Source organism: Rhododendron vialii, chromosome 2a, assembly GCF_030253575.1.
Source record: "Rhododendron vialii isolate Sample 1 chromosome 2a, ASM3025357v1".
Classification (NCBI taxonomy): Eukaryota; Viridiplantae; Streptophyta; class Magnoliopsida; order Ericales; family Ericaceae; genus Rhododendron; species Rhododendron vialii.
Window position 1 is genome coordinate 2,714,831 of NC_080558.1, and position 26,637 is coordinate 2,741,467.

The 26,637-nt window shown below is 39.4% G+C and overlaps 5 protein-coding genes across 9 annotated transcripts; 1 reads left to right on the forward strand and 4 right to left on the reverse strand.

The window, feature by feature from the left end:
- Positions 1-2,188: 2,188 nt before the first annotated feature.
- LOC131310354 (late embryogenesis abundant protein D-34-like) lies at positions 2,189-4,926 on the reverse strand. Its single transcript, XM_058337341.1, has 3 exons — positions 4,532-4,926; positions 2,927-3,217; positions 2,189-2,575 (listed from the first exon to the last, which is right to left on the reverse strand). The coding sequence occupies exons 1-3, from the start codon at positions 4,871-4,873 to the stop codon at positions 2,408-2,410; spliced, it is 801 nt and encodes a 266-aa protein (XP_058193324.1). The 5' UTR covers positions 4,874-4,926; the 3' UTR covers positions 2,189-2,407.
- Positions 4,927-6,033: 1,107 nt separating this feature from the next.
- LOC131310429 (glyoxylase I 4) lies at positions 6,034-9,430 on the reverse strand. The gene is made up of 4 exons (XM_058337434.1): positions 9,194-9,430; positions 7,890-8,114; positions 6,820-6,895; positions 6,034-6,368 (listed from the first exon to the last, which is right to left on the reverse strand). The coding sequence occupies exons 1-4, from the start codon at positions 9,275-9,277 to the stop codon at positions 6,334-6,336; spliced, it is 420 nt and encodes a 139-aa protein (XP_058193417.1). The 5' UTR covers positions 9,278-9,430; the 3' UTR covers positions 6,034-6,333.
- Positions 9,431-11,714: 2,284 nt separating this feature from the next.
- Positions 11,715-15,201, reverse strand: LOC131310303 (pentatricopeptide repeat-containing protein At4g14850). Its single transcript, XM_058337253.1, has 2 exons — positions 13,458-15,201; positions 11,715-12,499 (listed from the first exon to the last, which is right to left on the reverse strand). The coding sequence occupies exons 1-2, from the start codon at positions 15,041-15,043 to the stop codon at positions 12,034-12,036; spliced, it is 2,052 nt and encodes a 683-aa protein (XP_058193236.1). The 5' UTR covers positions 15,044-15,201; the 3' UTR covers positions 11,715-12,033.
- Positions 15,202-16,637: 1,436 nt separating this feature from the next.
- Positions 16,638-18,071, forward strand: LOC131310448 (uncharacterized). 5 transcript variants are annotated; one of them, XM_058337472.1, is made up of 4 exons: positions 16,638-16,958; positions 17,190-17,281; positions 17,511-17,628; positions 17,992-18,071. In XM_058337472.1, exons 1-3 carry the CDS (start codon positions 16,778-16,780, stop codon positions 17,562-17,564), a joined length of 327 nt encoding a protein of 108 aa, XP_058193455.1. In that variant the 5' UTR covers positions 16,638-16,777; the 3' UTR covers positions 17,565-17,628; positions 17,992-18,071. The 5 variants fall into 5 exon arrangements, with proteins under 5 accessions (XP_058193455.1, XP_058193465.1, XP_058193447.1 ...); XM_058337482.1 differs by having other exon boundaries at positions 18,044-18,071; XM_058337455.1 differs by having other exon boundaries at positions 16,640-16,958; positions 17,984-18,071.
- Positions 18,072-19,897: 1,826 nt separating this feature from the next.
- LOC131310378 (uncharacterized) lies at positions 19,898-26,409 on the reverse strand. The gene is made up of 6 exons (XM_058337366.1): positions 26,260-26,409; positions 22,993-23,098; positions 22,452-22,496; positions 21,317-21,425; positions 20,535-20,781; positions 19,898-20,313 (listed from the first exon to the last, which is right to left on the reverse strand). Exons 1-6 carry the CDS (start codon positions 26,305-26,307, stop codon positions 20,122-20,124), a joined length of 747 nt encoding a protein of 248 aa, XP_058193349.1. The 5' UTR covers positions 26,308-26,409; the 3' UTR covers positions 19,898-20,121.
- Between the last annotated feature and the right edge of the window lie 228 nt (positions 26,410-26,637).

The following is a 26,637-nucleotide window of genomic DNA, read 5'->3' on the forward strand; positions in this document are numbered from 1 at the left end:
TGGCCCCCCATAAGGACACTCTTGGCTCCGCCTTTGGTTTCCATTATGTGGTTCTCCAACTGTATAGTTGAGTCTGTACAGTATGGCATTTATAACATCGAGTTTACACATCATTAACTATCGTAATAGTCCGGTAAAAGTTTCGGGACACTACCCTCAGACTCCTATAACGTGGATGGACAAGTCGAATCCCGAATGCTCAGCGTAGCACAAATCAAACCGAATCAAGCTTCATGAAATTCAACTGCAATTTGCAACACCTTAATTTTGAGCCGTTTGGGATTCTACTGTGTATGAGTACTTGTCAATATCTGGTTTCAAATTTTCCAAAGCAAAAACATTCTTCTCATGTTGCATCATATACTAACAGTTGCCCCATGCTTTAATCTTTTCCCCCAACTGAAAATCCATCAATGCCAATGACACTCTCTAACTGAGAAGGAATGGGAACCTGTTTGAAATCCATCATTGCCAATGATACTCTCTAACTATAAGGAATGGGAACCCGGATTTTTTTTTTTTTTTTGGTTTCGACAGTCTGAGCCAGTTTATGCGGATCTCGACTATTTTTCTTTTCAATCCACTCAAAAGCAGACCATCTACGCCTGGATCAGGAGATTCACAAGAGATATCTCGTTCGCGGCCTGATTGCCAAATTTCGAACTCAAGATGCCTTAAAGTTTTCAGCTCATCCGCCTTTTGAGAGCTACCCCTTGGGTTGAAGAATGTGGGAACCCGTACTATGGATTATGTTATCTTCTCACTCTGCCAAACACAGTAATAAGAGTACAGAGAGAATCAGAGAAAGTTTTGAGGACCTAAATATTAGGAAAATATATATATATTTTTGATACGGGCCTAATACGATACAGGAAAAGTTTTCGAAAAAATGTTCAAGAAAGAAATATGAACGGTCCAGATTCTTTTCTAAACATTTTTCCGGAAACTTTTCATGGATCCTATCATTTTTTTCGATAAAGAAAGGTCGAGTACCTAGCTGAAGTCCATTGTATGGGGCCTTTGGTGACAGGTATTCTTAAATTGAAGAAAGCTTTGTACACAAGTGGCCTTTGGTGACAAGTCTTAAAATACAGAAAACTTTGTACTTTAGTCCTATTACAAAACTCTGTTTTGCACGAGATTTCTCAAATTCAAAATATTCCCGTATGTGTCAAGTTACTACTATATGCATATTAACCCATGCATGCACGGATCGAGGGGCGGATGAGCAGAAACAACCTCTGCGCCAAATTTCCAAATAATCCAGCTACTAAGAAAAAAAAAATTAGTCAGGCCGAGCGGAAAAAAAAAAAGAAAAAAAAATAGTCGGGATGTATGAAATATGAGTTCATCCGTGCAAAATTAATTCAAATTTTCCTGTTAAGGAGACACTCAAACAATTAGAGTTTTTTTTGTCAAGCATACTGTTACTGTATCACGATTGTTAAGGAGACACTCAAACTATTAACAGTATTTTTTTTTTGTCAAGCATACTGTTAATTGTATCTCGATTCGTAATGCTAAAATTCTAGGTCCCTTGGAATCTCAAAAGTGCTCGTCATGTCTTTTCATCCTCGCTAGATCGCTCGTTCCATGTCTTGCTCTCCTTAATTATGTTATTTCCTCACAAATGGGATGATTTTCGATAGGTTGAACACCTTGATCCAGAGCCGGCTCTGAGCTAAATCAAGCGTTACGGTCGCTTTAGGTCCTCCTAAAAATGTAAATTTTAAGAGCCCTTCATATTTTAGGATCCCTAGGTATCTTGGAATATTTGGTTATTGTTGTAGGTTATTTCTTATTGATGAATACTAGTATTTGTTCTTGGAAGGGTAATCTACCTACTTACATTTTGTTCATTAAGATTTCGAAAAGGACTTCCTTTTGGTTTTCGCTTTAAGCCTCCAAAAAGTCAGGACCGGCTCTGCCTTGATCAATCAAGTCATATTAGCAACCCAATGGGCTCTTGTCCCAGTTGGTAACTCCTGTCCTCCCCATGTGAGAGGCCAGGGTTCGAACCCCGTCATGAGCGTTTCAGATTCTAACCTACTAACACTTGCTACCTTGCTACCCCACTGATGTATACAAATATTGGCAAAAAAAGGAATCATATTAGCAAAAATACACACAGAGCAAAGGAACAAAACTAACTGCATGGAAGGAAAATATAAGCATGCAATTACCCCTATTAGGCCTTTGTTAATATTTACACATCTTAAAAAGACAGAGACCCGAACTACCATCCCACTTGCTAAGACGATTTCAGGTGGGAAACCAAACATCCAGAAGGAGCAAAAGTACATGATTTTACTTTATATGCTCCAAGATGGCAAAACATAGTATTACCTACTTATGTCACACATATATAAGTATATACAGCATTCTTGTGCTAATTAAAACATCCACCTCAAGTACTAGTAGCACCCTCGTTAAGCCTAGCAGCCGCCGTCATGGACGTGGCCACCCCTCCTGGATTTGTGGTCAAGTTGGGGTTGTTCCTCAGCTCCGCGGTTACCACTCCTTCCGCATCATCCCTTGTCGCTACCTTATCCGCCGGCAACCTCGCGGTTGCACCCTGCGTTACACACCATCCGCGGTTAGAAAAGATGTACTTTGAACAAATTAAAAAAGTTAATTTGATGGATTCACATTGACCATTTCTTAACACTAACCCCAGTCATTTCATGAAAAATGTTGCCTATAGATCAAATTAGGCTAGAGCTACAATGTTGAAATACTCGATTAACTACGAGCGAAATGCCTGCGTACGCAGATTTCTGTGCACAGAGTCACAGACCTAAGTATACGACGCACATGATCCATGCATTGCTTTTTTGTGACTCGTGTAGGGTTTGGAACACATCTGTTTTCGAATTTGTGCACATAGACTTTTGATGAACCAATGGATTTTTTTGAAAAATCTTACAGTGAGCACATCAACGAGCTTGATTTTGTCCTCGTCGCGATCCAACCCGGCATTGAAAGCCGCAGCGGATTGGGCCGTGGCTCCAACTCCACCGGGAGCTATAACGTTGGAGCCAGTTGCCCTAACCTCCGCGGCCTGAACCGCAGCAGCATCGCTCTGGTCCACGGGCTTGTTTCCGGCTGTAGCTATAGCGGCCTCGAGTGCTTCCCCTATGGTTATTTGAGCCTGGACCACCGCCGCTCCGGCGGTTGTTGCCTGTACTTCTGTGTACTGATACACTTGTCCCAAGACCTATAACAAATCAAAGACGTTTTCTTTCACTAGCACTATTGTAATTAGCTTCCTTTTTCTTTTCTTTTTTTGTACCAAAGATCTTTTAAAATACGTGGAGATAAATGAAAAGGATTTTGATTTTCGCGCTTCATTTTTTTTTACTAATGGCGCTCCATTTTGTTCATGAAATTACTAGTAATTTCACGTTAAAAGTGAAGCGTCACTGATAAAAAGTGAAGCGTGAAAATTAGTTTCCAAATGAAAAACAAATTACTAATTAAGATGCTAAACAGGCATGTCAAGATTATACATTTTCGTTATATTCGGATGTCTGGCGCCACAGTGAATTCGCACCCTTCGACTAATCTCGAAAGTCAATGACTAGATAAACATTTACTGGTGTTTTTCACTTAATAATTAAAACGCTCTCACGTGGTAGAGAGAGTATTTGAGAATAAAATCTCGACATGCCGGTTTTCCATTCAAAATTACCACTCATTTATTTCATAACTTGAAAAATACAAATATTCAACGTGGATTATTCAAAATTCAGTTCCAAATTCCATTCCCAACAAACTATTTAGCAACGTTACTCTTTGAAAAACTACCACAATGATTTGTTTTGATCCGCGAAAGTTTATTTTGTTAGAATGATTAGATTAACACATTGAAAGAGATCATTTAATATTTAGGTATATCATGGGCTTTCTATTTAAAAACTTCTTCCTTGGTATGTTTCTTTCTAGGACAGCAATATATATATTGTTGTTCGCTTGTAGCTCGAAGCTCAGTTCGTTGGGATTTTATTTGGCTCAACTTAATTCGTTTAGTAGAAAGTTTTTTCCCAGGTGTATCATATGCACCTATTTTATGGTTCATAACATTTTAGCGTGGTACATAATTTTTGTTCTAGAATTTATAGTTTTTCAGCAGTACGATTTGTAACATTTTTATTATGATTCATAACATTTTAGTGTATCTCGTAATCTTTATACGATTCACAAATTTTTAGCAATACGATTTGTAACATTTGCTATAGAATTCATAACATTTTATGGGTACGTGTTTTAAGAATGCATATGATACACACCCAAATGAAAAGTCTGTATTGTAGTCTTTTTCGAGTGGAAAAAACCGAAGTTAACCATAGTTTTGACTCGTGTCAATGCGTTTAGCTTGAATGTAAGGGCTCAACTCGTTTGTAGAAGCTCATTTAGTCTCTAACCGAACAAAAGTTCTTCAAAAACTAATCAAGCTCGAGCTTGAATATTTGGACTAGTCTCAACTCTCACGTTTCACGTTTGGTCGGGAGAGAGAGAGAAAGAGAGAGACCTGTCCCCCAACTGACTCAGTGACAACCCAGGTACCAGGATACTCTGTGTCTGTGGCCGAAACCGCAACCCCTCTGTCGCGGGCCACATCCGTCGCATCGTCGCGGCCAACGACCCCGGCTCTCTCGTTCATCGCAGCCGCTGCCTGCATGACCGCCGCGGGACCGCCACTTGGGACCTGTCCAAACACGGAGGCTTCAGCCGTCTGCATCATGGCGGCGTCTTGCGGGGTGATGGGCTGGCCGGCGAGGTCGCCGGAGACTTGGAATACGTCGCCGTACTTGATCGGCTCTTGTTGCCGCCGTTGTGTTTCTTGAGGCCGGCGTGGCTGTTGTTGACTCATGTTGCTGGTCGGATTACTGAAAAAAGGGGTCAGATTTTCCGGTGTGTTTGATGTGTTTGAGGAGTGTTGATCCAGAGAATTTAGAGAGAGAGAGGGGTATCGGTGGGTCAAGAGAGGGTGATGTGTTGGACACGTGGATTTTGGGATGACAAGTGGCAGATGACAAAAAGAGGTGATGGTACACGTGGAGCCCTGATAGTTAACCCGTTGGCGGCTGAATTACACGTGGCAGTTGGATGGCCAACTAGAGTGCATGAGAAGTTATTTTTATTTGGCTGCTGATTTTGCCACTTTTTTTTTTGTTAACGTCATTCCTTTACAAGTGTTTTTTTTTGTACAAAAATATACTTAGAAGAGTGGCGTTAACAAAAAAAGAATAATAAAATCATTTCATTTTGTTTATGCCAAAATTGTAATGCATAAAAGTCTGTACCTTACACATGGATTAAAGTTTGTATGCATAACAATTTTGACACAAACACAAACTATTTTGGCATTAGCAACACCTTTTTTTTTTTTTTACTATTAATAGAAAAACTCTCAGAGAATAATTTTGTTCACCCTCTCTAAAAGAATGTCAACATTACCTTCTCTTATTGATTGAAATGGTATAAAAATCACGAAATTATTACACTTTTTGGTGCAAGAAAAACAAAATCTTTGTGGTTCCTACTCTAAATTTTATAATTCCTAATTTCCTACACCCATTTTGACCAATGAGATGGAAGGTAAAATCATTCTCAAATTTATAATTCCTAATTTCCTACACCCATTTTGACCAATGAGATAGAGGGTAAAATCATTCTCAAATCCTCGTCAAGAAAACGCAGCATAATAAGAAACAACTCAAGAAATGAACAAAACCCTTTGCATAATCCCAAGGGGTTTGGTCATGTGAGCATGAGAAAAATTGTCCTTCATAAGTTGGTGTGTTCAAATCCCAGATAAGCCGAACATTCTACACTGTAGTGCCACTAGGGGGTTTGTCTGGTCGCTAACTTCAGGATTCAAAATTAGTCGAAGAGCACGCAAACTGATCCGAATATCCAGTTATTAAAAAGAGAAGAAAAGAAAAACCATGATGTATGTTGTCACAAGAGAGGCAACTGAGGAGATACAATGTGGAAATGACAACGTGTACAAAGGAAAGAACCGACGAATTAGAAGAGAATGGAGACAGAAATAAGAATAAACTTGTTGATATAATGTAGACAATTTCCCGAACATAATGCAATGCTTTCCCCATATCTAGTTGAAGTTGAAGCATTCCAGGCATATAAAATAAAAACATTACTGCAAAGACATACACATCATAGTCCATTTACACATCATTTCTCAATCCAAATATAGGGGTCTTTTGGGAATCTTATTGCCCTCTTATTTAACTACAATTCCTTCCCATGTACACACAACTGAGTTTACAGCTACTCTTGGATATGGAGCAACCAAACTTATTCCCGTCAATTCTCCATGCTTGCAACCTCCAAGCCATTACCTGCGCGTCAATATACAACAAGGGTGAATACAATTCCGCAAGTTGGAAGCTGGGTCTAGCTCTCGTGGTAAGGAGCGCTAATGGACTTGGTTCATGCCGGGAGTTCGACTCTCCCTGACCCTCTTAAACTCCTTCCGCATATTGTATGATGTTCTTGCATTTCCTATAAAACAACACCACCACAAACTGGATACAGGACATGCTGGGATACGGCAATTGAGAACGTCCCAAAGATCTTTGGCTGCTAATCACAAATGGTTACTGGCTATGGCCACTACCTAGAGAGCTAACATCTCTGTCAATATTTCAGCAAATAGGCTCTACCCTTAAACATACTTTTGTGTGATTTTTTTCATTTCCCTCCTGAATTGAATATCCATCTCTAATCGATGGTATGGCAGCATGCAGTTAAAGAAAGGGAGTCTGAAACAAAGGGGTTCCAAACACTCACCATCTGGATCAAAGAAAAATACTTGTCTGGTCTTTGCATTTGGCAGACTCCTCTGGTGCGTTTCGATTCCCTTCTCCTACAGAACATAACGATGCCTATGTTATAACTTATAAAGGAAAGCAGAGGAGAAATTTTCACCCAAGCGCATGTGTATGAAGTTACTGCAAATAGTTATGCTTCCTCTGTAATTCTCATCCTCTCCCACGTGAGTAACCAAAGGGCAATTGTGCGTGTACTATCAAATATCATCTTGTCTGTATACCCTAGATTTACCCTAAAAATTTAATTCTAGTCATGGTACTCCTACAACAAAAACCTCCAAATCAAAATCTTTATGAAGGAGACCCATAGTGTTGCGCTTTAAAACCAATTATCTTAATACCATGAGCAAAGACCTTGCCAAACAAAACCGTGGGATAAGAAAACAAACGTAAGAGAAATGCTAAAAGAAATAGGGACTCTGATTTTCAAATCATGTTTCTTGACACAGTCATGGTGGAAGATACATATAAGACACATGATAGGCAACATAAGGAGCGGATAAAAAAAACATAAGGAGACTCAAACTCAAGTCTCTTTATTTGGGGAATCAACAGGTATGAGGTCAGAATTCAAAGAAAGTTGACAGGGTGAGGGATGAACCCCCTAGGATTACCAGCGCAAAAACAGAAATATGGAATTTGACATTGTATAAAAACATGCAAGAATTACAAGAAACAAAAAAAAAAAACAAAAAAAAAAAAATCAACACACTAAGTAATTAATAAGGTAACTATGACTCTCTACAAAAAGAATGGAAGTCTGAACCACTTATTTGTGGTTAGCTCTTCATTTCCTTGTACTGGCTTCAATCTCATCCTAAGAATCTCGTACAAAAGTGCTCAAAGGCATGCAAACTGGACATCGTTTTAGCATCTTTACATGCGTTAAACACCTAAACTTGCATCCACCATTAAACCAGAATGTGAATATGCAGATGAAATCAGCAGAAGAGCGACATTATTAACAAACTACTACAAATTTCATACACATGTCCCACTAATGATCAAAATCCACTACTAAGAATATACCTTGAGGGTCTGAACAAATGAATCAAAATTGGCGATGGAGAAGCAGATGTGATGACCTCTTGGGAGATTTTTAGGGTCAGCGTCGGCTGATGTGGCACTCCACGGTCCTTCTGGAAGCTTAGTCTCCGGATTTCTCTCGATGAGGTGAAGAAAGAAAGATGGCAGTTTTAGCCAAATGATATCAAATTCAAGCTTGGGACTCTCTACCTGCTCAAACCCAAATATCTGCTACCAAAACCCACAAACACATACATACATTTCAGTTTTCTAATAAGCACATACATAACTATATAACAGATAAATGTAAAAAAAAAAACAAGTTACAAGCTTGGGCCATCCTATCTGCTCAAACACAAGTGTACATGTCATACTTTTTCATTCTGGGACTCTAAATCTATTCAGATCCAAGTATGTAAATCCAAAATCCGCAAATTACATTATAAAGAAACCACATGTTATTATACATATCCGACTAACAACAGACATACATATCAGAAAAATGAGACACATACATAAACTATACGGATATGATATATTCTTCAATTAAGACACCCTATCTGCTCAAATCCAGATATTGCACCCGACATCCACAAATTCTACAAACAAAGAAAGAAACAAATCAGAAACACATGGGGTTTGTTTTCTTGGGGTCTTGAAACCTTTCTCCCTCTATCTGTGCAAGGTTTTCAAAAAGTTTCTCTCCACTTATTACTCCCATGATCCCATCTTTCTATTTATCTATCTCCACTCATTACCCAAAAAACCTCCCTCAAAATCCATACGAAACAATCCCTATTTCGATAGAAATATCTAGCACTTTCTCAAACTTGGGGCTCTCTATAACACAGGTATTGTTGAGAAATTGACCACCCCAACAAAACACAACGCGTGAAGAAAAATCAACAAAAGAAACAAAGAATGTCTAGAGATTTTTACGGAACCACCTGTGTTGAGTACATCCACGTCTCACGCCAATTTACACGCTACGTGTAAATGAACAGAGTACACAACTTACATCGGCTACTACGTAACAAGTATTCATAACACAGGCTTATGTCATCCATTACAGTAAGACCCTGTCTGAGTCAAGGGGGCTGCGAAGCCCGAATAGTCGGCGAAGCATAATTAAACCGAATCAGGCTTCACAAACCCAACAAGATATCTTAGACCCAAAAGCCAAAAGCTTTGTACAAACACATGGGCATGTATATATTACACAAATGTAACAGCTGCATATCAGGAAATTAAGAATGCTGTGAACAAGTTTTGAGAAAGTTGAAGGTAAAGAGATGATAATTTCCAACCTCCTGGTAGAACTTAGCGAGGCGCTTTATGTCTGATGATTCCCTTGACACGTGGTTGAGACATGCTCCTTTAGCAGCCGCCATTTCTAGAGCCTCTGTGGTTGGTTCTTCTCCTCTAATCTGTTTCCAGTGTTCTGAAAATGGGTTGGGTTTTCTTGCTTTTCGGTGGGATCACTGGGATTAATACGATGTCGCCAGGAGGCATGGTTCTCATTTTTCCGGTCTTTTTCCGGATCTTTTTCAAATATGGGGGTGCGATTAAAAGATTATTGTTCGGAGAGATTAAATATACAGTGTGCATCTAATACAATAGAAAAAAGGTGCCGTTATTCGCAACTTTTTATTTTCTTCCGTAGCCCACTACATTTCGGTAAATGGTTGTTGAAAATCATAAATAACATTTCGGTAAATTGCTGTTGAAAACAAGATTATATTTCGGTAACTACATGTCGAAAATATGTTCAACTTTCGGTAAACAACTGCCGAACATGCATTTTCGGTAAACATCTGTTGAAAAAAATATTATATTTCGGTAATTGAATGCTGAAAATATATCTCAATTTCGGTAACTAACTGTCGAGTATAATTGAAAATTTTTAACGGGCTATGGGAGTAAATAGAGGGCTGCGAATAGCAGCGCCCTAGAAAAAGACTAATTGCATATGTGAACGGCAAATAACACATTCAATCCAAATGAAGAATTCATCGAGGCATAAATTGATCAAACAGTTAGATATTGGAAAAATTTATGCAAGTTGTTGATGAATAGTTGTCACGGTATTTTCACTATTAATGAAACATTTTTACAGAAATTGAGCATAGAGCACTAAGTGTACGATTACGCATCATGCTAGAATGGATACTCTATTTGGAGTCCCATTTTTTATTTTTTTGTTACTTATTCATCAGGGGGAGTTACTCCCTCTGTCCCTTTTTTTGTGTCCAGTATTTCATTTTGGGTTGTCCCTTAATAAGTGTCCATTTTGTAAAGTTAGGGGGGTAAAAGTTGGTGTATTATCTATTTTGTCCCTCAAAGTAGATTTTATTTTGAAAAGTTAGTGAGTAAAAGTGTAATGATGATGGGTAAGTAGGAAAAATAGAAGAAAAAGTTGATGTGAAAGGTGTAATGATTATGTCTTTTTAATAAGTTGGAGTTACGAAGTAGGACACTTAAAAAGAGACGGAGGGAGTATTAAATTAGTTAACAGGGGGTTAAGCGGCCACCTGCGCCTCTCGTGAGGCTCGAACTCACTGCTACACAGAGGAAGGCTAAGGAGTCTGATTTTGTTCACCCACTTTAAAAGTGAGTGAACATTACCTACTTTCTTATTGGTTGATACTAACTCGTGGACCCTACAAGAGTTAACTATGGTTATTGTCTTAATCTAGTAATAAATCATTTTTAAGCATACCCACTTACTTCAGAATTAGGCTTAATTGTACTAACACTCCCTAAACTATCACTTTTTGGCAACTTCACCTCCTTAAGTTTAAATTCGAGCAACTTCATCCCTTTAACTACCAAATTCGAGCAACTTCACCCCCTCTCCCATTTTCTGTCCAATTCTTGGACGAACTGAAATAAAAAGACCAACGTACTTAAAAAAAATACACGGTTTATACTTGGAAGAAAAAACGATTGATCAGTCCCACCACCTTTCAATCTATCTATCTCTCTCTCTCTTTTTCTCTCTCTCTTCGTCATGGGTCGAGGTCTTTCATCTATCTATCTCTCTCTCTCTCTTCGTCATGGGTCGAGGTCGACCGAGACCCTAGAATCGATCTCCCCGTCTCCCACCTCCCATCTCCAATCGAGGAGAGGGAGGGAGAGAGATATCGTGTAATGTAGAGGGAGGATAGAGAGAGAGAGAGGGAAAGAGAGAGAGAGGGAAAGAGAGAGAGAGAAAGATATCGTGTAATGTAGAGAGAGAAAGAGAGAGAGGGGGGGGGGGGGGGGGGGGGGGGGGAAGGGCATTTTGGTATGTTAAATTACTTTTTCCATCCATATCCCTAACAGAATTGGACGGAAAATGGGGAGGGGGGGAAGTTGCTCGAATTTGGTAGTTAGGGGGGTGAAGTTGCACGAATTTAAACTTAAGGGGGGTGAAGTTGCCAAAAAGTGATAATTTAGGAGGTGTTCTTGCAATTAAGCCGAAGAATTATTATCAACTTGCCTTCTTTTGCATATCTTTGACAAAATCTGAGCAAAATAATCCAAGGCCCCAACCGTGAATATAAAACACTCTCTCTTTTTTCTTTTTTATTTATTATCAAACGTTACATACAGGAGTACACATATTCTTAAGTAGATACTTGATTAATCTTCCCAAAAAAACTAGATAATTGATTTTTAAAATAAAAGAATCACATTTACACAACCTAAGACAGAGTTACATTTTTAAGAGACATTTAATTTTCTTCAAGAGAGGGATTTGACATTTCTGTACCAAAGGTAAAAGCAATAGATCAGTAAAAAGAAAACTTCAAAAGGAAAATTAAGTAATAGTGAAATCAAATTGCATTTTAAAAGATAACAATGTTATTTGAAATTATATTGTACAGTAACATTCGCGGCTCTGTATATACATATGCAAATTAATTCTCCAACTCGTTTGCAATCAAACGAGTTCGAATGTGCCCACCTGCCTAGCGTTCGACTCCCTGTGATACTATCAAAAAAGAAAAAATTGCATCCAAACACATTTTCTCCAAGATTAAGCTCTATTGGTGTTCATTCATGCACTAAAACTCCTATAATCTGCTAAATCTGGGCATACGACATGGTAGTTATTTATAACCTTGACAACCTGTGAGAAACTATATGAAAGATTTTCAAACTATCACCAATAATCTCTACAAGAGCATTGATTATCTCTAAACCGATGAAACCGGTTATTGTCTCTTAGAATAATTTCTCTGCCAACAATGCCTGAGATGAACTTAATTGCGCTATGGCAATCGACACAAACCCTAAGATTTTTCGTTATCCGTATAGGGATTCCAGGAGGTAAAGCAATTAGGCCGAATGCAAGGGCTATCTTCTCACTATGGTACCAAACTTCTGTTTCTTTCTCTTCCTCTTCTAAATCATAGAGGGCTTGTTTGGTGTCGGGTACGTAGCCAGCTGACTTCATATCCTTCTTCAGCTTAGTAAGCATTTTCTGGATTTCTGAGTTCATTTCATGAGAGGTGTCTTTTGCTTGGAACACATGGACCAAGTTTTTCACAGATATCCAACTGCAGCCCACGCCCTTCTTTATTCCAACATCCTTCATTTCCTTCCTCACAAGGTTAGCATCTTCCCACCTGAATTAATATAATGTGATTAGTTAACAAGAAAAGCAAAATCGTAAACGTCAAACTGCAACAATCCCACCGTTACATGTCAGAAGACAATCACAAACACAGTAACAGAAAGTTGATCCTGTTATTAGGATCGACCAGACTAATCAATATCGTGCCTGCAATCAAATTGTCTCAGGGAGTTCACTGAGAAAGCCAGCGAGCAGGGCTTGCATGTTATTCAAGCAGCAAGAAACAATGAATGTTTTGACCGCCGGAAGGAAACTTTGCAAAAATGCAAGCTAGTTCAGTTTCAATTCAGTATCAACCTTACGTGCGACTCTCACCACATATGGCTCGAGAAGCATATGAAAGGATGTTCATTAGTTGACATCAAGAAAAGTTATACCACAGGTCCACAAGAGAAGTTTGTAGCAAGAATGGTTTGACCTACTCTCTAAGCAAAGTAGGGGAGGAGACCCCGCAACAAAGTCCAGAGATAGAAAGAGCACTCCATAGAGAATTCACTTTCGTATTTATCAAAAGTCTACCAACTGCCAAGCAAAAAATCTACTGAGCATTCTCCTATTTCATTAGTTACGACTTCAACTTGTGTCCTGGATGTATCCTACTTCATATTAATGATGTGTGAACTACCTCGGTAGAAATATGTTGAAGTGTGTTTTCGACTCGTGCTAGAGCAGCAGTTTTCCCTGATAGTAGAAAACTATGGGACTAAGATTAACAAGTGCAGCAAACAGAGACAACTGATCAAGTCGTCATGCTTCACTTCTTTGAGCATGTGCTAAAGGGGAATAACTTTTGAAGTAACGAAGCTGGTGAATCGAAACAACTTGTGAAAGTGATACATACATGGACTTTCTGAAGTAAAAAAAAAAGCAAAACCATTTCGTGGGGAACTTGTAGAAAGTTTATTTGGAGTAAGAATTTCAACACCTGATAAGGAAGTGAAAAAAGGTACCTGCCAGAAGCTGCAAACATGTTCGAAAGCAATACATGGTTGCCAGAGTCATGTGGATCAAGTTCAAACAAGTTTTCAGCTGCAACCCTCCCCAGTTCTGGTTTCCCATAAACTCTACAAGCCCCAAGAAGTGCCCCCCAGACCGAAACATTTGGACGAACAGGCATTCTCCTTATAAACTCATAGGCTTCCTCCACCTTCCCTGCTCGCGCAAGTATGTCCACAACACATGCATAGTGCTCAATACCCGGTTCAATCCCATACCTTCCTCTCATCGACTCAAATATCTCCATTCCCATTTTCACTTCCCCGGCCCTACTACATGCCGATAATACACACACAAGGGTCACATAATTGGGCCCCACCTCATGGATTCCACATGTCATTTCTTGGAACAATGCCAGAGCCATATCCGCATGACCTTGGTGTGCATACCCACCTAGCAACGCATTCCAGGTCACCGAATTTCTCTCACCCATCTCATGAAACGCTGTCTCACAATCCTCTAAGCTTCCACATTTCCCATACATGTCAACAAGTGCACTACCAACGAACACATTCTTTTCTACGCACGCTTTTGCAGCAAGCGCATGGACTGACCTGCCCAATTCGAGCCCTGCAAGGCCAGCACAAGCGCTCAAAACACTAGAAACCATATAATCCGTTGGCTCAATGCCTTCTGTCCTTGCCTTCACGAACACCAAACAAGCCTCCTCTTGCTCATCATTCTGCTCATAAGCAGCCACCATCGAACTCCACGAAACATCATTCCGACTACTCATCCCACCAAAAACAACCTCAAAGCAACCCATCTCGTGACATTTCCCATAAAAATCAATCAACCCATTTGCAACCGAGACATCTGCCTCGTACCCGTACTGAATCACAAACCCATGTAACTGTCTCCCCAGTTTCAAATCCTCAGCATCTGAGCACGCATTGAGAAATGCGCAAAACGTAATCGCGTCACCCCCTCCACCATTTCGCCGAAACTCAATAAACATAGACACAGCACTACCAGGCCGCCCGTCAAGCACATAATTCGAAATACACGCATTCCACGTCGCAAGATTTCTGTGCGGCATTTCATCGAACACCTTACAAGCATCATCTCTAAGCCCCGTCTTACAGTACATATCAAAGGCACTGCACCCAACAAACGCATCTACCATTTGCCCGTCTTTAATTGCCAACCCATGAAGCTGTTGCCCGGCAACCGGCAACCGGAGACAACCGGAGGCTTTAAAAGCGACAGGGAAGGTGAAGTCGTTAGGGTTTACGCCGTCGCGGCACATGCTGGAGAAGTGGGATAGGGAGAGGGAGAAGTGGCCGTTACGGACAGCGCCGGAGATCAGGGAGGTCCAGGTGACGACGGAGCGATTCGAGGTGAGTCGGAGGAGGAGGTGGGCTGAGTTGGGTAGGTCGAGTTTGGAGTACATGTGGATGAGGTGGTTGGAGAGGAAGGGAGGAATGGTGGAGAGGGTTTTGAGGATTTGGGCGTGGGTGGAGCGGCCGAGGAGGGGGGAGTGAGTTGACACGGCGGACTCGATGAGGGAGGCGGCGGCGGCGGGGGTTAGGAAGGGCATTTTGTTGAGAGAGAGCCATCGTTTTGCTAGAGGTGGTGGGGGCTTGGTTGGTGCATGGCAAATGCAGCAACGAGGATGTCTGGGCCAACTATTACTAGCACCTAGAACCAACGGAAGAAGGGTTCTTGGACCCTATGGATGTCAACGAGCCTGAGTTGAGTTTTGAAATATTTGAGCTTCGCCCGTTTAAAACTAGTCTAACTCTAGCTCGAGTTCGGCTCATGTAGTGTCGAGGTGTTGTAGTTTGGTTCGTTTACTAAACAAGTCTTTATAAATAAGCTGAGTGGCTACAAAAGAGTTGGACTTTTATAAATGAGTCGAGTTATAACAAATTCAAAGTTGAATTGTTTACTAAACAAGCTTAAAATTTGTGTTTGAGCTCGACTAGCTTTTTAATTATCCGATCTGAGCAAGTTGAGCCTCAAGCTACTCCGAATAGCTCAGTTTATTAACAGCTGTTTTCCAAGTTCAAAGTTTAATCGAAGCCGTTTGTGATGTAGATTCCAACATGCAGCATATCTGTGTAACGACTCATGTCACTCGAACATCAAGAACTTGTGATAGAATAGTATTATTCTTGATAGAATGAAAGGCAAATATAAATTTGAAAATGAATTTGCTAAATTTCATTAGGAAAATTTCAAAATACATCTCAAATTTTACACTCATTGTCTAATAGACACCTAAACTTTGATAAATTACTTCCATTTTACTACTAAACTATACCACCATTATTATTCAATTAGACTCCTAAACATAGGAACGTCCAAAATCGTTTGATGTATATTATTCAATTAGGCCCCGTTCCAGAATACCTTCTCAAAAAATAAGTACTTATTTCACATTTTCAAACTCAAAAATAATGTAAATGAAAAATATTTTTTCAATTTTTTTTGCACCGTATTAAAGATCCCAATGTGATCTATCAAACAAGATCCATATTGATAGAAAAATAATTTGCGTAAACACATGATTTTTAAGCTTGAAATTGCCTTCTTAAAAAATAAGTACTTATTTTCCTTTCCGGAACGGAGCCTAAGCCCCTCACAAAACAATGGGCAACCCACATGCATTTCCACGATTTAGAACTCGTGTGTTTGCACATAAATCTGTATAAACAAATTCCTTTCACTTTGTTATAGTTGTTTATAACTAAAAATAACCAAAACAAAAGACAACAAAAGAATTTTAGAAGGAAAAAAAAAAACTCCTATGCTTTAGGAAAAATAAATACTCAATGCTTTTGTGGCACTGTGGTATCCAAGACCCTCCAAATTCACATATTCATGTGGGACTCATGACTTACTATACGTGTCGGGCCTGGTATTCAAAGCTCTTGTTGTATTGAAAGATCATGTGACACCACGTAACAGTGCCCATAATAAACAATCCAAAGATGGCATCACGGTTCGAAAAAAGATGTATACACAAGTTGGTGGAGGAATTGGTCATGAAGTGTCAATAGCATTACATGACAAGAACTGAGCGAGACTGGAGCAGATCAAGCCCGATCGGCCGAGACAGCACGGTGCTGCCCCTCAACCCCCAGTCCCTATTTTTGGAACTTGAATTAATCTAGGAACAAGATTCTCTCTGTCTGTTAGTACAATATAATAGCCGCAAAATCTCAGAGAGAGAGAGAGAGAGAGAGAGAGAGAGGAGGCTGGAGGTCAGAACCAAAGGCCAAACACAAAAGGGTGTCTCGCAAGGGGAAGAAGCTTCATAATTTTCCCAATGGAATCATCAGTTAAGCCAAAGGCCGACTCTCTTCTCCTCGAGGGAATCACGATGCTCCTGTCCCGATGGAACGGGCTTCAAACGGCGATCCAGAACCAGTGGGGCGGCCACGATTCCCTCTTGAAATCGAAGCAGCTCGCTTCCGAGATCCTCTCTTGGTTTTCTCAATCCAAAGGTCGTGAGGGGTCTCTTTTCCTCGCTTTGCATCCTCATCATTTCTAGTTTTCAAAATTTGGGTCGTGTCGTCTATAAACTTTCCATGGAAATTTTCTCAGGATAATTTTACTGGCTACATAAACTCAAAGCATCCGTGAACAAAATTTTCCTTGATCGGAATTCGCAACAGTGGAGCTAATAGTACAGGAATTCATTTGCTATGCTTATTTTCAGCTTTCCTTATGATTTGTAGAGCAACCTCATGCAGAAGATTTGGAGAATTTGCTGCATGAAAGCTTGTTACTTTCTTTCAACACAGACATTGAAGATGGCAGCATTGAGGAAGTATGTTTTCTTTATATTCGAATCAAACTGTTCTTCTTTTCTTCTTTGCCCTGCTCAGATAAAGAACTATTACTTAAACCTAGAAGCACTTTAGCTGATCAAAATTACGCTTCACGAGCTCTATTTACAGACTGTACTTAGCACACAAAACTTCTGCAGCTAGTGTTGCAACAATTTCTGTAGAGTCTCGGTGTTACTTAGTGAAGCTCATGCGGGATAATCACTGCAGGTCGCGGAGCAATTGATGATTCTGCATGAAGAATACTTGCAAGGGATACATTAATCAACAAATGAGCTTACCGGCAATCCAATCTCCTTGGCACAAGTTCATCCCACATAGTGTACAGGTACTAGTAGTACTCAAGCTTTTGGCCCTAGATCTTGCCTCTAAATATGTTTGTACCCACTGGCTATCAGGAGTTGCTTTTACTGTTATGCGTTCTACCTAAGATCAATAGATGAAACAATAAAGCAAAATTATGCATACATTTTGATGCGGAATGGAGATACGGGAGGTGCTTAGTGTGTGCATACCTGGAGGCGTCGAGTATCGGAATGCATACCTAATGTTATGCATACAATAGGGTGGGTCCCGCACACACTAGACACCTTCAGTTTTAAAAATTATGCATACCTAAGGTTATGCAAGTTTCAATTTTGTTAGTATCAGATACAATTTTCATCTCCGTAACATCTTTCCAGTTTTACAGAGACGAAACATGAAAACTTGGGTGGAAATGCAATGATGTATTAAAATCTAAGGTGTCAGGCACTCGACAAGGAGGGCAAGTGATAAGCGCGTAAATGTTCACATACGCGCTCCCTAATCTATCTTTGCTAAGTCTATTTATATAATATTACTTGGAGATTTATATTTTTATTTTTGTTGTAGGTATTTGAAGGGTTTGACACAAAAAGCGCAAAGTTAAAATATTTAACGGTGTTCGAAGTTGAGAGTTCGGGCTCAATCAAGTGGAAGGCCTGAATTACAATATGAAGTCAGGACTTTAGCACTGAACTTAACCGAAGTTCATTGGCCAAGGAATTGGACTTGCACCACTTTGACTAAGGATGGGCCCATGATGTTATAATAATACTATCTTATTAGGGCTTTTATAATTAAAAAATGAAGAGGTAGGCTGTCGGAGCTTTGAAAAAAAGGTGACTTTTATTAGGCATTAAAAAGGAGGCGTTACAGAGAAAAAAAAGAGACCTACGCAGCATCATCACGCACGATCAGAGAACAGAGTTTCGGACTTTTGGACGCATCGACAGTGGAGAAAAAGAAAGAAAGGCTGCCGCTTCGAGCATCATGTCTACTGTCAGCCGAACCTCAATGCTTTCCCTTCCGATGTCCGGCTAAACTCTCTTCTAGGGTATAGATGAAACTCAATCTCTGAGTAATAATGTTTATATTTTGATTTAGTGTTTTATTATTCGAATCGTGGTTGTATGATATAAGAATTTATTTGCAGTATTAATTTTTTCTATCAAATCTTGTGTATAATTTTCTAGATTTTTATGCACATTCATGCAACAGTTCTTAATTGTTCTGTGATAGCTGGGTAAGATGGATTATGCTCCGTAAGACGCATCGTGCTATTAGACAATCCATGCCATAGAGACGGATCGTACTAGTAAGACGGTTTGTGCTAGGCGGCGATACTCCATGCTATTCGGTGATTCATAGAAATCTTTTGGCTATACCGTGAGGGCCCGCGGACCCTAACGATATCTGGATTGATTCGAATAATAGACCTTTATCATCGTATAGAGATTGTTACAACGGGTCGAGTGGATTCGAAACCCTAGATCTTTTCTCTCATAAACTCTCACTTTTTATTGCTTACTTTTATTCAGCTTTAAATATTTTAGAAATCAACAATCAAATCTCTTTTCGAATTAAGTTAGAAATCAATGAAAGCAATCGCAATTTAACCTTCGTAATCCCTGAGGATGATACTCGGAGTACTTACCGCTATCTTTTAGATAGTAGTAATTATTCTGTTTTATTAATTATTTTTGATACGGAAACGACACGATCAGCAAGCAGCAGGAACATCAGGTTTCAATACGGTGATGAGACTTTCCAGCAACGAGTACTCACCTCAAGTGGGTAAAACAGAAGCTCAAATATGAGAAACAAGCAGATGATATACAGGAAAGAAGGATATATACCAATTTTCTTTTCTTCTCTCTCCTAGTTTCCAAAACGGACTGTTAGTTGTCACTAGACAAGAAAGTTGAACGTCGGGATCTAATAGCCAACGACCTAATTTTGAGTTGGCAGGATACCTTCTATTCTTTAGCACTCAATGGGTTGCCCCTATTTTCACGTGAGCAAAATTTCATGCACTTTCTCCTGATCTAATAGAGTAAGCCTGGTATTCTGTCCACTTTTCTTCTGAACTGCATATTCTGTCTAACTTGCTGGCTGTGTTTAAGTAGCCAACTCCACAGGACAGTAATCAGACATTGTATTGTTTTATTGCTAACCAAGCTCATTAAGTGCCAGCTTATTCACATCTACAAAAAATCAAATCCGCCAAATACCCACGGGTTATTTCCAACTTAAAATGCTTTTCTAGCAGCTCGGGCAGGAAAACACATATGAGATTGCACAATTATTTTAGTGATTGACTATTAGCTTGATTATATTTTAAGTTCACCTTGGAAGCGATAGCACATTTTTCCTTCAATAGGACGAGCAACAATTTGTAAGAGCCAAGCATAATTAAATACGTGGAATGGTGCATCTCCTGCATCCCCAGAATAATACTATTACTCCCAAGGTTACAACGACAAACTCACGAGAAGACTGCATCACCCAATGCAGAAGGTCAAGAATGTTGAAATTTGGAAGAAGCTTCATGGTGTCGCATTCGATGCCTACGGTGAGATCTCTTGTGGCTACGGCCATGCCTTTTGGGAGATAAGACGGAGGTATTAGTATGATGAATCTCCTCACTGCTTCCCGTGACTCCAAAAACATCATCGAAAGGGTTTGTGGTTGCATCCAAAACAGGGCTCCTCTGCAAGAAAAAATAGGTCATATAAAGGTAATATAAATCTGGTAAACAAGAAGCAAAATTTGAAGGGTAGGAGTACTTGAGGTTTTTTGTTGGAGGCACAAAAAGAAAGCTAAACCCTTCAAACTTTTTCTATTGTGGTATCATCATTATCATTACTAGAGATATACCATCAGAAGTGCTCATAACAGTGTTACAATTAGATGGTAGGGCGGTGTGCTTACAAGAGCACGGTTGGGCTCATCAGCATTCTCCATATCAGTCTTCTGTGGATCAGTCTTTTCACCATAACCATGAGCATCACTATTGTGTGTCCCCTGGGAAAAAGCTACATTATCACTAAAGAAATTCCGATACCGCCACCTTATCTTTGGCTGATCCGCGGATGAATCATCAAAAACCTTCTCCGAGTAGAAATGCTTGGTGATGAGCTGCATTGGCATTGAGTCATCTCCATATTTTCTCAATATTCTGCATTTGGGAAAAAATCTCGACACTCGATTATCCAAAAACAGAAAGCAAGAAAAAAACAAACAAAAAAAGGTGTCCACAAGGTGCTTCGTAGGGTGGCTCAAGTGGGCCTTCCGAAAAGATGATGGGCACATTGCTGGCCAGATATCTCAGGAAGTGGAGGGGAGAGAGCCAAGGCATTCTTAGGAGAGAGAAGGTGGAAGTGGATGGATGTTATGAGCCACTGGAGAAGGAAGCCACATGGAAACATAACTTTATAATGTGATAGATTGGTGTCCAAGGTTGATGAAGGATCTCCTTATAGTCTTATACAAACCATCAATCCAATGACAAGGGAAAGAACCAGGGTAATTAACCTCCACCCCCATGCCCAATGCAGAGGGATGAGAAAAGACATCAATCCCTTCACCTGATCAAAGAATCGATTGCTTTCCGCTTTACTAATATGTTAAACTGTAGATAATAGTAGCAGATTAGAACCTTATTGAAATTATTGCCCAGAGTAAGAATATAGCTAGGATGGTTGAGAACCTACATCTTTGATAACTCCATTTGCATCCTACTTCCATCAGCAGAAAGTATGTGTTCAACGCTAGTATCTAGTGACCTACCAAATCTCCAAAAGCTAGAAATAACAGCAGCTCCTGCAATTATGTAGAACTAATGAACTGTGCAGCAAAAACATGATACTAATGAATATGCAAAAGAGATCCTGCCGTGATGGCAAGATTATATATACACTCATACATGCAAATCGGAAAGAAAACCATCATCCTGTTTCGAACCATGAATAGATTATACATTTACAATCAGCATGTGAAAGCTTACTGCTTTTATATTGCGGCTGTTATTCCCTGAACATGAGGAATTTCCTGATGATGAGTGTGGATGAAGTTTAAATTCATTATAGCTCTTAGTTGTTTTCAAGTATGTATGTAATTTCTGAAGGAAGCTAAAATTTATGGATTCACAACTTTGGTGGATGCTAAATTGATTGGCATTTTATTTAGTTAAGTGAACTTGTAACTTCTGTTGAATATTATGATCTCCTGCCATGTAATGTCACAGCAATCAGGAAGGATTAGGAACAAAAGGATTGCAACATGTGGAACAATTCGCAAAAGAGTGAAACCTTTTGGACCTCAGGTCCTCAGACACAACTATTGGGTACGGGTATGAGTCTCAATGTCGGATTCACATAAATCTTGTGTTCAAGAACATCAGGACACGTCCCACCAAACCAAATCAAGTGTCTCCACTCAATTGGGGTGGCTACATGAATCATTTTGTGCCATTCTACTCTGTCAAGGCTGCTAGATTCATACTTCATGAATACTTCTTACTTATTAGATGGTTTTTACAAACTATTAGTGCTTAATAAATGTGGTACGCTTGGCTATCTACACGTACTCATTTTCCACAACCTTGCCCAAGTGTGTCCGGTATGGGTATTTCACAAATTTAGAAGAATACTGCCAACATTCATTTCACTAGGGTTATGCATCTTGATAACAAGCAAAAAAACAAAATCCTCTCCAGTTAATTTCAGAGTAATCGAAATGATCAGCAAGTCTTCCACTTCTGCCTCAGTAAAGAACACACACACAGAGAGAGAGAGAGAGAGAGAGAGAGAGAGAGAGAGAGAGAGAGAGAGAGAGAGAATCTCTTACCAACTGAAAGGTTGATGCGAAATAAAGTACGTAGCCTTCGAGTTGCTGCAAAAAAGGACAATTATTAGTTTCACAAATTACTAAACCTCATCACTGCACCAAGAAACCACCACATACACATCTACAACCCATATAGTTGAAGGTAGAAATTAAAATTAGAAAGCACAAAAGATATTGATGTAACAGTATACTAGAACACTGTGCTGAGATAACAAACATTGCCAGAGACAAATACATAGAAGTCCAAAGTTTTAAAATATGATTCAAGTACAAAAGTAAAAAGGTCACTGTTAGTGAATAGTGTCATGTATGCCGGAAGACAGTGCCAGAGAAATCAAACATTTATGGGTAGAGAAATTAAAACTACATGACCCACCAATATCATTGTACATCAAACCATGAAACCAACTCCCAATAGACTTTCTAATCTAAGGCTTTTAAAGATAAGTGGCAGTACCGAAATGTAACATCTGAAAACATCACTCAAACCTACAATTCTTATACAAGGAGGATTTACTTTGTAATAAATACGCCAAAGTACCTAGCCAAGTGACGCCAGCAGCAACAGTACCACCGACTGTAAATTCCCTAAGAGCATCAGCTTTGCACGCCATAAGAACATTTGTTTCTTGACTCGTCAATTTTTCCTGAACATTCATATCACGCCATAAACCAACCTTTATCTGGTAATACTTCAATTCAGATGTGCAAACCAATGATTACTAATCTACCACAAACAATAATCAAAACCCACCTAAAAGTAAACACAAAGCGCTCATTTGACTGGCTGGATTAGTCAAAGATTTGGATTAAAAATCCTTGGAGCAAGCATTTCTGGCTCATGAATATAAGAATTAGAGGAGGATAGCGAATTCGTTGGACAAACAACCCCCCAAAACATGGGTTATGTAAGCCAATAAGAGATGTGATAGTAGACTAGTAGTAACCCCCTCTGTTAACCCAGTAGGATTACCCATTCAATGGAATTACATATCCCCTAATTATCTATCTGACCAAACCAACATGACCCAAAAGAACAAATGCAACTCCAGGAGGGTTCCTTTTCAGCTAGTTTCCTACTTTACTAATTGAACTCTATGAACTTGACTCCGAAATTGCAACAAAATGTAAAGAGAAACTTCTTAAAGTCTCAGGCTTGTGATGAAGAAACTGATATAGGCAGCACTGGGCTCTTACCCAGATGGTATCCTAAGTTCCTAACTATGTGGGATTTACAACTGAGCGAAGTTCAATCAAATGCAGAGATTATAATTGTCGACTAATCCCACACTTCTCTCGATAATACTCCACTTCTGAAGGGGGAAAAAAAGAATAGCTACCTCCAATAATTCACCAAGAAGTAAAAGTTCAGCATGATCGCCTTAAACATCCATGAACTATCGCCAATTTACCAAGGAATTTTCAAGAAAATGAGAAGGGAAACTCTATAAAGACTCGGGCTTGGTGAAGAAGCAATCGATGTCTGCATCGGGCTCTTACCCAGTTGGTGTCTTAATGATGCAGCGCAGCGTCCTTTTACAAAATTATTTGCAAGAAGAGATCACGAACTTGCTTATGTTAAAGATTCTCTCTTTAAAACATAAACACAAATGGGTATGAACTAGAGGTACTCCCTCTTCGAACACACGATAATGAGAAAACTCTCAATTTTTCTTTAATTCAATAACAACTCCCTTAACCCGAAGGCTTACAACTTATTGTATAGGAAAAAAACCCTAACCCTAATTGATTCGTTTGAAAAGGAAGCAGAATCAATTAATTAACAAAAAATACCAAAAACAAAAAATTCTACTTTGACTTGGAAATTAAATACTAGAAAGAAATATAAGGTTGCCAAAATAAGAGGCAACTAAAACGAAATTTCCTAACAAAATAATAAACTCAAAATAATGCGTAATTAATTTATATTCTTCATATTTCTGTTCTGCATCATTCTCCCCGTCTTGAAGAAACTTGTCATCGAGTTTATATAGTTGAGTACGCCGAACCTTGTCTGCATCAAGCTTGTATTTCAAATTGATTTTTGCGAACCCAACATGTAAAAAAGAGTCTTGATAATTTGAAGGAATGATTTCCCTTAACAAAACAAATTCACCTTCCTCCCATATCGGAACACAATGATGCTTGCATGTAGTGTCTTCAATAAATTCCGAAAACAGATCAATAAATTCAGTTTTCAATGACACTAACATTGTAACAATTTTTTTTTGCAATTTTTTTTATTTTCTCCTTTTGTAATTTTCTCCACCAGTTCTTCATCAAAAACTGGTGGTTTACTCCAATCCACTACTGAATCTGGAATAATATTTGATGTGAATGGTCACTCAATGGTAGCTTCATTCACCATTGTCCTCCCTCTCGTCTGATAATTACCAGCCAAAGGTTTGGTGATAGAAACATCATCCGACACCTCCTCCTCTTTCGAAAACCGAGGTTGAATTGGACGACGGCGAGGTGGAATTGCAACTTCAAAAGCCTCCATGCGTTGGGTAAGCAACCCAATCGTCACCAAGACTTGCTGCAACCTTTCCTCCATTCGAGCATCTCGAGCAACCTCATCTCGCTCATAGACTTCATCAACACTAGTTGTATGACCTCTTCCACCTCGACCTCCAGCACGTCCTCCAGCCATTGTCAGGATTGGAACGAAAGCTCTGATACCAACTGATGCAGCGCAACCTCCTTTTACAAAATTATTGGCAAGAAGAGATCACGAACTTGCTTATGTTAAAGATTCTCTCTTTGAAACATAGACACAAATGGGTATGAACTAGAGGTACTCCCTTTTCGAACACATGATAATGAGAAAACTCTCAATTTTTCTTTAATTCAATAACAACTCCCTTAACCCGAAGGCTTACAACTTATTATATAGGAAAAAAACCCTAACCCTAATTGATTCGTCTGAAAAGGAAGTAGAATCAATTAATTAACAAAAAATACCAAAAACAAAAAATTCTACTTTGACTAGGAAATTAAATACTAGAAAGAAATATAAGGTTGCCAAAACAAAAGGCAACTAAAACGAAATTTCCTAACAAAATAATAAACTCAAAATAATGCGTAATTAATTTATATTCTTCATATTTCTGTTCTGCATCTGCATCACTTAACTTTGTTGATTAACTAACCATTGAAATTCAAAGAAACAAAGATATTCGTACATACATTCACATTTGAGAAAGTCTACAAAAACACAGAGAGGATACCCATACATTCCAAACTACAGACCCATATTTTTCTTGTTTTCGCTACTCAAAAAGGGTGGATGGAGCAACCGGCTATAGCAACCTCCCCTGAGCATGACCATAAAGATGCCAGACCCGCGGTGGGTCCCGTGAGAGACCAATCACGCATTGGTTTCTACCGCCCCACCAAGGCTAGTGGATCACAAACGGGCTACCAAGGAGTGCAAGGTTCAAGGGGGGCATTGATAGTATTTCACTTCAGGAGTGCAAACCAAGAATAGCTACAACGCACTAATCAAAACCCACCTAAAAGTAAACAAAGAGCACCAAATGAAGCTTCAAAGATTTCATTTTCAGCTAGAGTCTTAAAGCAAATAGTGAATCTCTCCCAATTCGGCAATGGATTTACCAGAAAACAAAAGGCGAAACTATGCAAAGTGCCGGACTTTGTGATCAAGAAATTGATATTCGAAGCATTGGGCTCTTACCCAGATGGTAAAATAACTTTGTTCGACCATCCAAATTCCATCAAATGCAGAGATTAGATATATTCACATGTGGGTATGTATTTGAAAAAATAGAGGAAACCCTAGAAATACCTGCTTGGATCGAAGAACTTGCTCGAGTTCAAAGATAGCCTCTCCCATTTTGCTGTTCGATCAGTGAGAAAGGGGTCGCCCAGAAGAGGGAGGGAGAGAGAGAGAGAGAGAGAGAGAGAGTGCTGCATGTTAAACTGTAGACCCTGAAATAGTGGAAAACTGTGCCGCATTGTTAAAAAAGCCATAAATCGCAACCGCAAACTTTTGTTTTGTGTCATGGCCGCAGACTTTTGTTTTGTGTCATAGCCGCAAACTTTTGTTTTGGGTCATAGCTGCAAACTTTTACTTTTGTATTATGGCAGCAAACTTTTGCGTAATAACAGCTAACTTTTGCATATTAGCCGCAAACTTCTTGTTAGAACTGTGACTCATATGTTA